The following is a 14,075-nucleotide window of genomic DNA, read 5'->3' as shown; positions in this document are numbered from 1 at the left end:
TAGAGGTCTGGTGCACGAATTCGTGCATGAGTTGGTTCCCTCTGGGTGGCCTTCAGGGATCGTGCCGAAACCCACAGTCCAACGCACCTTGCAGCTCCTACCTGCCGCTCCCGCGCATCCCGGCCCCACTGTGCCTGCCGCGGGCTCACGCCCAGTCAGTCTCTGTATCAGGAGAGGCTTGTGCTGCCGCAGCAGCGCTCACCAGCCATGAGCCCTGTGTCTGGCATCCTCCCAAGGGGAGTGGCCTGTGGGATCGGCTGAAACCAGCTCTCCAGCATCCCCCGAATCCCCCGAGGGGTCCCAGATTGTGAGAGGGCGCCAGACACAGGGCTCACGACTGGCGAGAGCTGCTGTGGTAGCATGAACCTCTCCCAATCTGGGAAACTTGTTTCAAAATATGGAAAAAGAACTAATTTTTTAAAGGAGAACCTCTCCTGATTGGGCGTGAGCCTGTGGCAGGCGCAGTGGGGCCCCACCCGTGCACGAATTTGTGCACCGGGCTTCTAGTTATTGATATAAGTTAAAATGAAGGAAAACCTTGTTCATGTATTGGAAAATTCACTATGTAAAGATGTCAGTTCCCTGTAAATAGATCTGTAGATTTACTGTAAACCAAGTCAAATACCACCTGCCCATCCCCCCAAAAAAATCTAGGTAGAAATTGACAAGCTGATTGTAAAGTTTATGTAGAATATAAAGGAGCAAGGCTCGTCAGACAAAGCTAAAGAATAAGATGAAAAGACTTGCTGTGCTAGATATCAAAGTTAATTAAGGCAGTGTAGTGCTACTCTAAGGAAAAACAAATCAGAAACATCCACTTTTGTAGTGATGATATATAACAAAGGTGGCAATTTACAGTGGTGAGGAAAGGTAATAGGTCAATTGTATATGCATTTTCAAACAAAACCTGACCCCTATCAATATCTTATATAGATATTAATTCAAGGTGGACATTAGTCCTAAATATGAGAGGCTTATAGAAAAGAATGTGGTATATCCTTATTACCTCTAGCAGTAGGGAAACATTTGTTTCAAAATATGGGAAAAGCACTAACTTTTTAAAGGAGAAACATTGATAAATCTGACTGTATTAAAATTATGAACTTCTGTTTCTCAAATAACATCGTCAAGAAAGTGAGAAAATATTTGTAACACAAGTAACTGACAAAGAACTGATACTCAAAATATCCTATATAATAAAAGCCTAATATGCTAAGTGTCTGGTCATCTGATTGGCCGTTCAACCAATCAAAGTGTAATATGCTAATGATATGCTAAGGCCGCTCAACTGCTCACTATGATGTGAACTGACCACCAGGGGGCAGACAGTTGACCGGTCGACCAGTTACTATGAGGTGCACTGACCACCAGGGGGAAGACACTCCGACTGGTAGGTGAGCTTGTTGCTGGGGTCTGGCTCATCAGGGTTGAGCGAAACGGGCCGGATACATCCTGGAGCCCTCCCGTGGTCCCTCCCCAGCTGGCCAACCTCCTGCGTCCCTCCCCAGCCCCGATTGTGCACTGGTCAGGTCCCTCAGCCTGTTCTGCACCCTCTCGCAATCCTGGACCCCTCGGGGGATGTCAGAGAGCTGGTTTCAGCCTGATCCTGCAGGCCAGGCCAAGGGACCCCACTGGTGCATGAATTCGTGCACTGGGCCTCTAGTAGACTCAATAAAAAAATTGATAAGAAACTTAGCCATTTCCCAAAAGAAGAAATATGAATAGCTAATAAATATAAAAGTTCTTGACTTTATTATTTAGGTAATGCAAATTAAAATCATAATGAGCTTTACTACACACTTTCTAAAATGGTTAAAACGAAGACAGAAAACACAAAAATGTTGGAACAAAAGGATTTTTGCTATTGGGAGAGTAAATTGGTACAACCACTTTGTAAAACAGTTTGACTGTCTGTTATAGAAATCCATGTATGTATGCACCAAGGGACGTACAAAAATATTCATATAATCATGGTAGTAGTATTCTTTATAGTCTTCCAAAACTTGGAATTACCAGAAATGCTTACTATTAGCATTAGAATGGATAAATTGTGTCACATTTGTAAAGATGGAGTACTATACACCAATGAAAAGAAATAAAATACTGTTACATGCAACAGCATTTGTCTCATAAGCAACGTTGGGAAAGAGTAGCCTCACACAGAATAACATTGATACTGCATAATTCTACTAACAGAGTGTGAAAACTCAGGCACTATTAAAACATCCTATCTAATAAAAGAGTAATATGCAAATTGACCATCACTCCAACACACAAGATGGCTGCCCCCATGTGGTCAAAGATGGCTGCCCCATGTGGTCAAAGATGGCTGCCCCATGTGGTCAAAGATGGCTGCCCCCATGTGTACACAAGATGGCCGTCACAAGATAGCCTGCAGGGGAGGGCAGTTGTGGGCGATCAGAACAGCAGGGGAGGGAAGTAGGAAGGGGCCAGGCCTGCAAGGGAGGACAGTTGGGGGAATCCAGGCCTGCAGGGGAGGGCAGTTTGGGGGAAACAGGCTGCAGGGGAGGACAGTTGGGAGGGACCAGGCCTGCAGGAGAGGGCAGTTGGGAGGGTACCAGCCCTGCAAGGGAGGACAGTTGGGGGAATCCAGGCCTGCAGAGGAGGGCACTTGGGAGGGACCAGGCCTGCAGGGGAGGGCAGTTGTGGGCGATCAGGCCAGCAGGGGAGGGCACTTAGGGGTGACTGGGCCAGCAGAGGAGGGCAGTTGGGAGAGACCAGGCCAGCAGGGGAGGGCAGTTGGGGGGGACCAGGCCTACAGGGGAGGGCAGTTAGGGGTTACCAGGACTTCAAGGGAGGGAAGTTGGGGGCGACCAGGCCAGCCAGGGAGGGCAGTCAGGGGCAATCGGGCCGGCAGGGGAACAGTTAGGCGTCGATCAGACTGGCAGGGGAGAGGTTAGGGGGTGATCAGGCTGGCAGGCAGAAGCAGTTAGGGGCAATCAGGCAGGCAGGCAGGCAGGCAGGCAGGTGAGCGGTTGGGAGCCAGCAGTCCTGGATTGTGAGAGGGATGTCCAACTGCCTGCTTAGGTGGGATCAGACCTAAACGGGCAGTTGGACATCCCTCGAGGGGTGCCAGATTGGAAAGGGTGCAGGATGGGCTGAGGAACACACACACTCCCGTGCATGAATTTCATGCACCGGGCCTCTAGTCTATATATATAAAACCCTAAGCAACTGGTCGACCGTTTGACCTGTCGCTATGACGTGCACTGACCACCCTGGAGCGCCACTCAGCTGACCGACCCCGGGCTCATGGCTGGCGAATGCAGCTGTGGTGGCGCGAGCCTCTTCCACCTCCTTGGTAGCACTACCAGCGGTGGCAGGGGCAATGGGGCCGGGATGATCGGGAGTGGCGCCTGGCTGGGCTTGGGCTCCTCCCTGGCCGCCTGCCGCTTCGCACACTACTACATCCTCCAAGGGGTCCTGGATTGCGAGAGGGTGCAGGCCAGGCTGAGGGACCCCACTGGTGCACAAATCCATGCACTGGACCTCTAGTAGTGTTATAATTCAGGATAGTGATTACCTTTCAAGAGTTCAATGGGGGTAGGGAGGATTTTTACACAGAATGTGGGACTTTGCGTCTCTGGCTCTCTCCTTTCCAGAGGTTGTTATTACCCGTTGCATTTAGTGGTCAGGGCTCCATAGTCTCCTTCATTGCCTGGCAGTTCCTTAGCTTTCCTTGTCTTTCATGGCCTGGATACTTTTGAAGAGCAAATTACTTATCAGTTATTGTATAGAATATTCCACAATTTAGGTTTCGTTCTTCTCATGCTTAGCTCGAGTTTATGCAGATTTGGCAAAATGTCATAAAAATGATTTTGTGCTTTTTTTGTTTTATGATATCAAGGGTGTATGATATTGATGTTTTCAGACTGGTGATGTTAACTTTGATCACTTAGTTAGGGTAGTTTCTGCCAGATTTCTTTATTGTAATGTTACTGTTTTCCCCTTTGTAGTTAATAAGAATCTTGCAGGAAGAACCTTTGAGATTATGTAAATATCATAGCATCATAGTAATATTAGCACTGACTCATGATTCTTGCCTGCAGTGTTTACTTCTGTGGTGTTTGTCTAAAGTTGATTTTCTATTTTCATCATTTCCCCCTATTTTTATTAATTGGTCTACTCTAAGGAATTTCTGTCCCCTCTTCTCCGTTAATTATTTTTAACAGTATGAACTCATGGATATCAATGTAAATTGGTGGGTTATAATCTACTAACCTCATTTATTTTATTGCTCAAATTGTCCCACATGTGTCCATTGGAAGATGCTTCTAATTGGCTCTCATGTCCTTTCCAAATGCCCCCATCATTTTTGGAGCATTTCCATATTTTTTGGCATCACAAGATATTCCAGGTTCCTACTATGTTTTCCCTACCCTGGAATTTGGATCAGTTATTTCTCCTTGGAGACTTTGTTCTTTTTTATTGGAGGATGCTATTTAGAAATCAATATTTAAAAACTAAATTTGCTGTTGGTACTGAGTATCATTACTTCTACTGTGTCTGTCAGTTCACAGAGCTAGGAAATATATCTATGTTAACACATACATACATATACATCTATACTTTTTTCTGTATCTCTTTCTATTTATCTTTCTGTATGTCTGTAATCATGCCCTCATTCTGATACCTTGATTCCAATTCAGCACCACAAGATTCATTCTCCTCTTCCCCCTTCCTTATTTTCACTTCTTTCTCCCACATCACAAACCTGTCTCTCATCATCTACAATATACTGATTTATTTAATCTTAGTATACACATGCAATAGTCCTAAAATTGTTAACTCATACCTTTGTGACCATATAATTTTTCATCTAAAGTAGGACACTTTTGAGAGAGAAAGGGGCATTTTTAATTATTTTTCAAGGACAATTATTGAATAGTAATTAAACATAGACTCTTTCCCAGTGTGACTGGGAGGTATAGCTCCCTACATATGGCACATGTCATACTAATTTTTTAAAAATATATTTTATTGATTTTTTACAGAGAGGAAGGGAGAGGGATAGAGAGTTAGAAACATCGATGAGAGAGAAACATCGATCAGCTGCCTCTTGCACACCCCTTGGTTGGGGATGTGCCCGCAATCAAGGTACATGCCCTTGACCGGAATCGAACCTGGGACCCTTCAGTCCGCAGGCTGACGCTCTATCCACTGAGCCAAACCGGTTTCGGCTAATTTTTTATTATTATAGTTTATTTTTATCTCACCTCTTTTCTAGACTCATAAATTTTCTCTAGAATGATCTAGAAATCACTCCTGACAACTTAATATGTCAAGTATTAAGCTGTTAAAATGGTGAACATTTAGTGATGTATTTATTTACTAGAAAACATGTCTGTGATCATAATAGACTGATGGTGGTGAAAATACTGAGTTCTGCTGAGATGGAACAGAACAGCATTGCTGTTCCCTGCTTTGTTTGGGTCACTCCTGAGTTAGAATTGGAATTTCTCGAGTTTCCCTTGAGAGGATCTTACTGCATTTAGTACTTCAGAATTGTAAGTCTTAAAAAGAACGCCAGCCAAAGAAACACTCATTTGAGGTACTTGTCTGGTGGTTAATAACATTTCCCTGTTCAGGTGGACACACGTTTGCAAAACGGATTTGCTCCTGGAATGAAACTGGAGGTGATTGTGAAAAAAGATCCTGAAATCTACTGGGTTGCCACCATCATTACCACCTGTGAGCAGCTGCTCCTCCTCCGCTACGATGGCTATGGAGAGGACCGGAGAGCGGACTTCTGGTGTGACATCAGGAAGGCTGACCTTTACCCCATTGGGTGGTGTGAGCAGAATAAGAAGACCCTCGAAGCCCCGGAAGGTAATAAAATACTTCCTATTGCGACATAATAGAATATTGCTGTAGGAAAGCCTGTCCGTAATCTTTTTAAAAAATATATATTTCATTGATTTCAGAGCAGAAGGGAGAGGGAGAGAGAGACAGAAACATCAATGGTGAGAGAATCATTGACTGGCTGCTTCCTGCACGCCCCACACTGGGGATTGAGCCCACAACCTGGGCACTTGCCCCTACCAGGAATTGAACCATGACCTTCTGGTTCATAGGTTGATGCTCATCCACCGAGTCACACTGGCCGAGCTTCTTGTCCATAATCTTGAGGTTTTCAGTCTCCCATACACATAGGTTTTTCTAACTTTTTTGGTTTAGCATTTTGAAGGAAAATATTTATAAAGAATAATGCACATTCTCTTATCTTTTAAAGTTATTTTCTGTGCTCTATAAAGCCTCATGTTTTTGTGACACTCATAGGGAGCATCACTTATCGTTCTGTAAGACTGTGAGGCTCTCTGAGTTTGAGGATGTCTTTAGGTGCATTGGGCCAGATTGATTCTCTTTTTTGACTTGATTGTCCTCTCATCTCTCACCCACAAGTGATCTGGGACCTATGAACTAACTGAGGTTTTCTTCCAGATAAAAGCCTACTGGGAGTAGAATCCAAATTCAGTAAGACAGAGACAGTCGGACAAAAGAGAGGAGTCATATAAAAGTGGAGAAAGGCAAGAGAGACTGCAGATTTATGAAAATACCAGACCTTATATGTTTTTCTTTCAGCCTTTTATTCTGATACTAGAGGCCCGGTGCACGAGTTCGTGCATGGGTGGGGTCCCTCGGGGTGGCCTGCGGGGATCGGGCCCCAGTTCATGCCCCCAGGCTTGCAGCCCTGCAGCCTCACCTGGCACCCCTCAGTGGCCTGGCACCGCCCCCTCTCCTGCTCCACCATCCCACTGCGGTCCCGCTCTCATTGGGGCCCATCAGGGCCAGCAGCGCCTCCACTGCTGCCCACTGCCAGGGCCGTGTCACCGACGTCCGCCATGTTCTGCGCCACCTCCTGGTGGTCAGTGCACGTCATAGCGAGCGGTCGAACTCCTGGTCTCCCAGTCGAATTCCCAGTTGAACGACTGCCCGAGGGGACAATTTGCCAACCTGAAGAGATTCCCTCTGGGTAAAGAGACAGTTGAGCATCAATAGGACAAGAGCTGCAATGGCCTGAAACATATCATATGTGACTTAGTCTATAATTTTATAATTTTTAAACAAAATTCTCATTGGTCACTTTTGGATGATGGAAATATGCTGATAATTTTGAAGGCTGGTAAATACAGGGGAAGTATAAAGACAATTAAGCATATATCCTGTCTTCTTTTTGTGAACTTTAATACCTTAGGGCAGCGATTTTCAAACCGGTGTTCCACAAGAATTTTTAAAGCATGCAATACCTGACTATTTAGTCAGGGGCACTGACCTCTTGTCCCTTAGATTGTCAAATTAAAAAATAACTGCCAATACAACAGTAGCCATCTGGTGTGAATAAATAAAAATGATACCTATTTTTTGTCAGATCAGCAAAAAATACAGAATTCTGTGCCACAGAATTTTAATAATTAGTTTATGTGTGCCATGAGATGAAAAAAGTTACCTTAGGGTAATCACGCAGTTGAAGAAGAGAATTTTTTCTTCATAGAAGTGGTATATTGCTTAGTAAACGAAGGAGGGGTGATAGAAAAATTATCGTTTGTAGCCCCCAATGAATGAATGTATCTGTGTAGTGACATTGCAAAAGGAGAGACAAACAGACTGAATATGCCTCTTGATGGAAGGATGTAACTCCACTTACGAAATACTAGAGGCCCAGTGCATGAATTCATGCATGGATGGGGTCTAGCCGGCCTGGCCCCAATTGGGGCGGATCTTGTCTGGGCCTGTCGGAAGGAGGTGACGACGGGAGGTTGGCTGGCCAGCCTGCCCCAATCGGGGCCTGATCAGGGCCGGGCTGGCTGGGGGGAGGGGCTGTGGGCGATTGGCCAGTGGGCCCTGCCCCCCATTGGGGTGGGGTGGGGCCAATTGGGGGCTGGGCCGGCCGTGGGGAGGGGTTGTGCGCGGTGGGCCGATCCAGGGCCAGCGACCTGGGGGAGGGGCCATGGGTGATTGGCCAGCTGGCTCTGCCCCTGATTGGGGTGGGGGGGGCTGATCTGGGGTGGGGCCAGGTGGGGCAGGGGCTGTAGGAGGTTGGCCGGCCGGCCCCACCCCCCAGATCGGGCTGGTTTGCTGGCCGCAGTGAGTGTCATAGCGACCAGTCATTCTGGTTGTTAATGGCGTTCCGGTTGCTGGCTTTTTATATATATATATAGAGAGATTCTTGCTCCCTTTCCCCAAATCTAAATTTGATCAAGCCTACCAATTTTATAGAAAATGTAGAGGTCAGTAGAAGAACAACTGGTTACCACAAGGAGGCAACCAGGAAAAGCAGATTCAGAAAAACTCTATCCTATATAATAAAGAGGTAATATGCAAATTGACCATCACTCCCAACACGCAAGATGGCCGCCCCCTTGTGGACACAAGATGGCGCCACAAGATGGCCGGCAGGTGAGGGCACTTGGGAGGGACCAGGTCTGCAGGGGAGGGCAGTTAGGGGTGATTGGGCTGGCAGAGCAGGGCAGTTGGGGGTGACCAGGCCTACAGGGGAGGACAGTTATGGGTGACCAGGTCGGCAGGGGAGGGCAGTTAGGGGTGACTGTGCCAGCAGGGGAGGGCAGTTAGGGGTGATTGGGCTGGCAGAGCAAGGCAGTGGGGGGTGACCAGGCCTACAGGGGAGGACAGTTATGGGTGACCAGGTCGGCAGGGGAGGGCAGTTAGGGGTGACTGTGCCTGCAGGGGAGGGCAGTTAGAGGCAATTGGGCTGGCAGGGGAGCAGTTAGGCGTCGATCAGGCCTGCAGGGAAGTGGTTAGGGGCTGATCAGGCTGGCAGGCAGAAGCGGTTAGGGGCAATCAGGCAGGCAGGCAGGTGAGCAATTGGGAGCCAGCAGTCCTATATTGTGAGAAGGCAGTCATACATCCTTCAAGGGGTCCCAGATTGGAGAGGGTGCAGCACTGGGCCTATAGTATAGGATAAAAGGCTGAGTCAAGAAATATGCGGCAAGAAAAAGAGAGAGACGGGGTTGCAGAGGAGGAGAAGGAACATACAGATTAAATAAGGTGATACATCAACCATTTGTAATATAGATCTCATTTGGATCCTGATTTGACTGAGCAAATTGAAAAAATCATTTTTGAGACATTTCAGAAAATTTGAACATGGACTATATATATTTGATGTTAAGGAATTATTGCTAATTGTTTAAGGAGTGGTTATGTAAAAAGTTCTTTTATTTTGTAAATATATACTGATGTTATATTGGATGAAATTATATAATATCAGGAATTGGTTGGGTGGCTGTGGAGTGTGTAAAGTATAGATCAGGGGGTGGCAAAATATCTGTAAAGGATCAGATAGTAAAAGTTTTAGGTTTTACTAGCCATGCGGTTTCTGTAACAGTTGCCCACCTCTACCTTTGCAGTGTGAAAGCAGCCACAGACAGTATGTAAACAAACAAGCATAGCTGTGTTCCAATAAAACTTTATTTACAAAATAGACAGCAGGCTGAATTCAGCCCACATGTTGTAGTTTGCTAACTTCTCCAGATCTAGATGAAAAGATTGACCATGAAGTTACCATTGTACCTAGGATACAAGAGGATTCATTATACTATTTTCTGTACTTTTATATATATTTGAAAATTCTCATAATAAAAAATAAACTAGGTACCTTTTGGATAATTGTCCTTGTTTTGCCTACAACTCCTACTAAACTATTCAGTTGTAGCTCTTACCTAGGAGGATTTTGTTTTTACTGCCTCCTTACGTCCTCTCCTGGGGATCGAGCCTGCAACCCAGGCATATGCCCTTACGGGGAATCAAACCCTGGCTTCCTGGTTCATAGGTCGACACTCAGCCACTGAGTCATGCTGGTCAGTCAGGCGAATTTTTATCTTAAGCTCTCAAAGAAGCAATTGTTGGACTCTTTGATATTAAAACGACATACCTCTAAACCATTTTCACTGGTTTAATTCTCTGTATTCTGTTTAGTTTAGTTTCTCTGTGTTCCATGGCTGATTATTATGAGTAATCACTCATTTTATTCCCTCATCTAGGCATCAGAGACAAGGTGTCTGACTGGGAGGAGTTCCTGCGGCAGACTCTGAAGGAAGCGTGTAGTCCTCCTGTCCCGCTGCTAGAGGGCGTGAGTATGATGGCTTGCAGGATCAGTGTGGAAAACCCTTCCAGTCTTTAGTGAGATTTCCTGTCTAAGGAATCTTAAAATTAGTCGCTCATTTACTACCCCAAGGCAAATAGGCATTATTATTAAAGACATAGGCATGCGTACTGGGAGGTTTAAGCTTATTGTCCTCAGAGGTTACAAACTGCCGGCTTGCTCAGTGCCTAAAGTATTCTGAATTAGTTGCTAACACATAAAAATCTAGTTTTCCAGATGCTGTTATGTAGCTGGAAAATGTGGTGTTTTGGTGTTCTCACTCTGTAACGGAGCAGGCGTTGACTCGGCTTGAGGATGGGCATTTGTAACTCCCACACCAGGTGACTTGAGACTCTCCCCTTTTTAAAAAATATGTATATTTTTGCTTTCAGAGAGAAGGGAGAGAGAGAGAGAGAGAGAGAGAGAGAGAGAGAGAGAGAGAGAGAGAGAGAGAGAGAGAGAGAGAGAGAGAAACATCAGTGATGAGAGAGAATCATTGATCTGCTGCTTCCTGCTTGTCCCCCACTGGCATGTGCCCTGATTGGACATCGAACCATGACCTCCTTGTTCATAAGTTGGCACTCAACCACTGAGCCACACTGGCTGGGCAAGACTCCCTTTTTTTCAGTCAGAAGACAGTAGTGGATCTGTAGTACTTCTACCACCTACTTGCTTTCAGCAGTCCTTTTACGTTATTGTAGGTTTTGAGCTTGTTAGTAATAATAGATTTCTTGTTTTTATAAAAATCAGTTTATTGGTTATGACATTTCTAAATTATATTTTGTTACATTGTGCAATTGCAAAATGTAATGTATGAAGTTTCCAATTTCTCTACATCGTTGACAACGCTTATATTCTCTTTTTGGTTATAGCTATTCTGGTGAGTATAAAGTAGTACCTCATTTTGATTTAGGGAAGTCACTCATTTCCCTAATGACTGAGGATGTTGAGCATCTTTTTAAGTGCTTATTTGCGATTTGTGTATCTTTTTCTAGAGAAATGTCTTTGCCCATTTTAAAAATTTTAATTATTTATTTGCTTGTTTATATATTTATATGTTTTTTATTGCTTTTTTTTTTAGAGGAATGGAGGGGGGTAAGGGGGGGGGGAGAGAGAGAGAGAGAGAGAGAGAGAGAGAGAGAGAGAGAGAGAAGAGAGAGAGAGAGAGAGAGAGAGAGAGAGAGAGAGAGAGATATCTATTGGTTGCCTCTCATGGGCGCCCCAGCCAGGGATTGAACCCACAATCTAGGTATGTGCCCTGACTGAGAATTGAACTCACAACCTTTTGGTATAGGAGATTACTCTCCAATCAACTGAGCCACCTTGCCAGGGCGTCCATTTTTAAATTGGGTTATGTCTTTTAATTATTGAGTTGTAAGAGTTTCTTATGAATTCTAGTTGCAAGTCTAGATCAGATAAATGATTTCCAAATATTATCTCCAGTTCTGTGAATTATCTTTTCACTTTCTTGATATCATTTACAGCACAAACATTTTTTATTTTTATGTAGTCCATTTTATCTGTTTTTTCTTTTTTTTTTTTGCTTGTGCTTTTGGTGTCATATCTAGGAAAGCTTTGCTTAACCTGACTCATTTCATTATGTTTAGCTAGGACTTGGTACATGTTAAAGACTCAGTAAAATTTGAGCAAATACGTGAAATCATGAACAAATGAATTAATAAGTATTCTTCTGTACATTGACCTTGATTCTGCCATTTTATCTTTAGCTGTGAATGTGTTTCCTCCACTTGTTCCCATGTTCATTTGCATAATAAGAATATGCAAGTGTCACAGAGCAGTTCTTATTAGAAAAAATGTAAGTTTGAATATTAAGAAATGGTTATATAATAATGTTGGAATTAGCATTCCTCTTTATTCTTTATTGTAGCTTTTAATATATATCTAGAGTGTGAGACTTAAACTTTTCCTTTCTATCGGTGTAATCAAAGCACTGTGTTCTTAAGAACATTGTGAAATGAATAAAAACATCAGAAACAACCTAAATGCCATCAGTATATAAGTGGATCAATCACTGCCCATTTATAATACTGGATAGCAATAAAACAGTTTAAAATAATGAGGAAGCCCTAGCCGGTTTGGCTCAGTGGATGGAGTGTTGGCCTGCAGACCAAAGGCCTGGGTTTGATTCTGGTCAAGGGCAAGTACCTCGGTCAGCCTGGACCCTGGTGCAGGAGGCAACCAATTGATGTGTTTCTCTCACATTGATGTTTCTCTCTGTCTTTCCCTCTCTCTTCCACTCTTTCTAAAAATCAATAGAAAAATATCCTTGAGCAAGGATTAAAACTAATAGTAGAACAATGAGGAAGATTTGCATGTGCTATTATAGAAAGATAGCTATGATTTATTAGGTGACAGGCACAAATTGAAAAACAGTATACAGTGTTCCTATTAAAAAAAAGTGAGAGAGTGAAAGACACAGACTGTGTGTAGAAAACCCAGTCTCAGAGAGTGTGTGCCAAAGTGTTTATTTTGTTTTTCTTTTTAAAGGTGGGATTGTGAGGTATTTTGACTTCTGTTGTTTTTTTTTCCTTTGATGATCATATTTGCTTTTACAACAATCAGAGACTAATGATGATATTTTAAAAATCATTATTAGATTAAACTATATAACCTAATCCTCAAGGCAGAGATCTGTTAGGATAGTTTTATTGCAGGATAGGTAGATTTTTTTAAGACAAACATTTTATATCACCTACAAATAATATTATAGGTTCTTGTATACTATTAGACAGTTCAGTATCACTGACTTTGAATGGGTAAAAATATAAAGGCTTGTTTGAGGTTATTTAAACTTGACTTTGAAAAATATTATGTTAACTTCTCTTATTTAATATTGTCTCTTTTTTTACCTACAGCTCCGTAACGGGAGGAATCCTTTAGATCTCATTGCTCCAGGTTCCAAGCTAGAATGTCAAGCTTTCCAGGACACTCTAAGCACTTGGATTGTTACTGTAGTAGAAAACATTGGGGGAAGGCTGAAGCTACGTTATGAAGGACTTGAAAGTTCTGACAATTTTGAACATTGGTTGTATTACTTGGATCCATTTCTTCATCACGTTGGTTGGGCAGCTCAACAAGGATATGAACTTCAGCCCCCATTAGGTGAAGAGAAATATAACATTTTTCTTTTAACTACTATTGTTGTGTTATGTTTTTATTAATATTTATGAGGCTGAGAAAAGCATTATTCTGCATATTATAAAAGCCTTTGTTACTTTGCATAGAGATATTGAAAAAATATATAGGGAGTTGTTAAGCTAAACACCTATTATTCTTTTCATTTTTTTGCTTTTGAACTTTGCCACACATACTAATATGCATACCTTATAGATTTCTGCCTCACCTGATACTGACCTCTTACCAAAATTAAAGAAAAATTCCCTAGGTAGCATTCATATAGGTATTGGAGTGGGACAGATCTTGAGTTCAAAGCAGATTGTTGATTAAGATATTATAACTGGAGTTACTGTTTAAATCAATTTGCATTTATGATTATGTGCCCCAATTTGGATGTCGTATTATGTTATTTTGTGGACTACAGCAGTGCTTGATCTCACTAGAGGTGTTTCCCCTATACTTTACTACCCAGGCTCTGAACCGAGGAGACAAAGAAGGTGTAAATTCTTTGAGTGAAGATGGTATAAGTGGGCTTGAACCCTTTTCTTTCCCAGTGGAAAGTGATTTTTTTTATTTATGTAAATGCTTTTACAATGGTTACTAATATGTATATTCTGTAGTTATTTAAAGTTACCTGTCTTATTTTACTAAAGCCATCAGGCATCTGAAAAATGAAACTGAGTGGCAAGAGATCTTGGCCAAACTGAAAGAAGAAGAGGAAGAGCCATTACCATCTTACTTATTTAAGGTAAAAACAAAAATGAGTGAAACAGTCTGAGGGAGGTGCAAAGCATAAAATAACCCTGGAGTCAGA

General features: G+C 43.1%; 1 protein-coding gene across 4 annotated transcripts in view; it reads left to right on the top strand.

Annotated features, from left to right (window-relative positions):
• Positions 1-14,075, top strand: part of SFMBT1 (Scm like with four mbt domains 1) — a 106,413-nt gene that overhangs the window by 59,724 nt on the left and 32,614 nt on the right. For 3 of the 4 annotated variants that reach the window (XM_079794714.1, XM_079794715.1, XM_079794713.1), the window contains exons 4-7: positions 5,610-5,850; positions 10,023-10,111; positions 13,000-13,246; positions 13,915-14,009. In XM_079794714.1, coding sequence (XP_079650840.1) covers positions 5,610-5,850; positions 10,023-10,111; positions 13,000-13,246; positions 13,915-14,009 — 672 coding nt within the window. Of the gene's footprint in view, positions 1-5,609; positions 5,851-10,022; positions 10,112-11,365; positions 11,940-12,999; positions 13,247-13,914; positions 14,010-14,075 lie in introns of those variants that run through there. The other variant, XM_079794716.1, reaches the window with a different exon arrangement.

The sequence above is a fragment of the Cnephaeus nilssonii genome (assembly GCF_951640355.1).
Source record: "Cnephaeus nilssonii genome assembly, chromosome: 17".
Taxonomy (NCBI): domain Eukaryota; kingdom Metazoa; phylum Chordata; class Mammalia; order Chiroptera; family Vespertilionidae; genus Cnephaeus; species Cnephaeus nilssonii.
The sequence above is the reverse complement of the archived record's forward strand: the minus strand, read 5'-3'. Positions and strand labels throughout refer to the sequence as shown.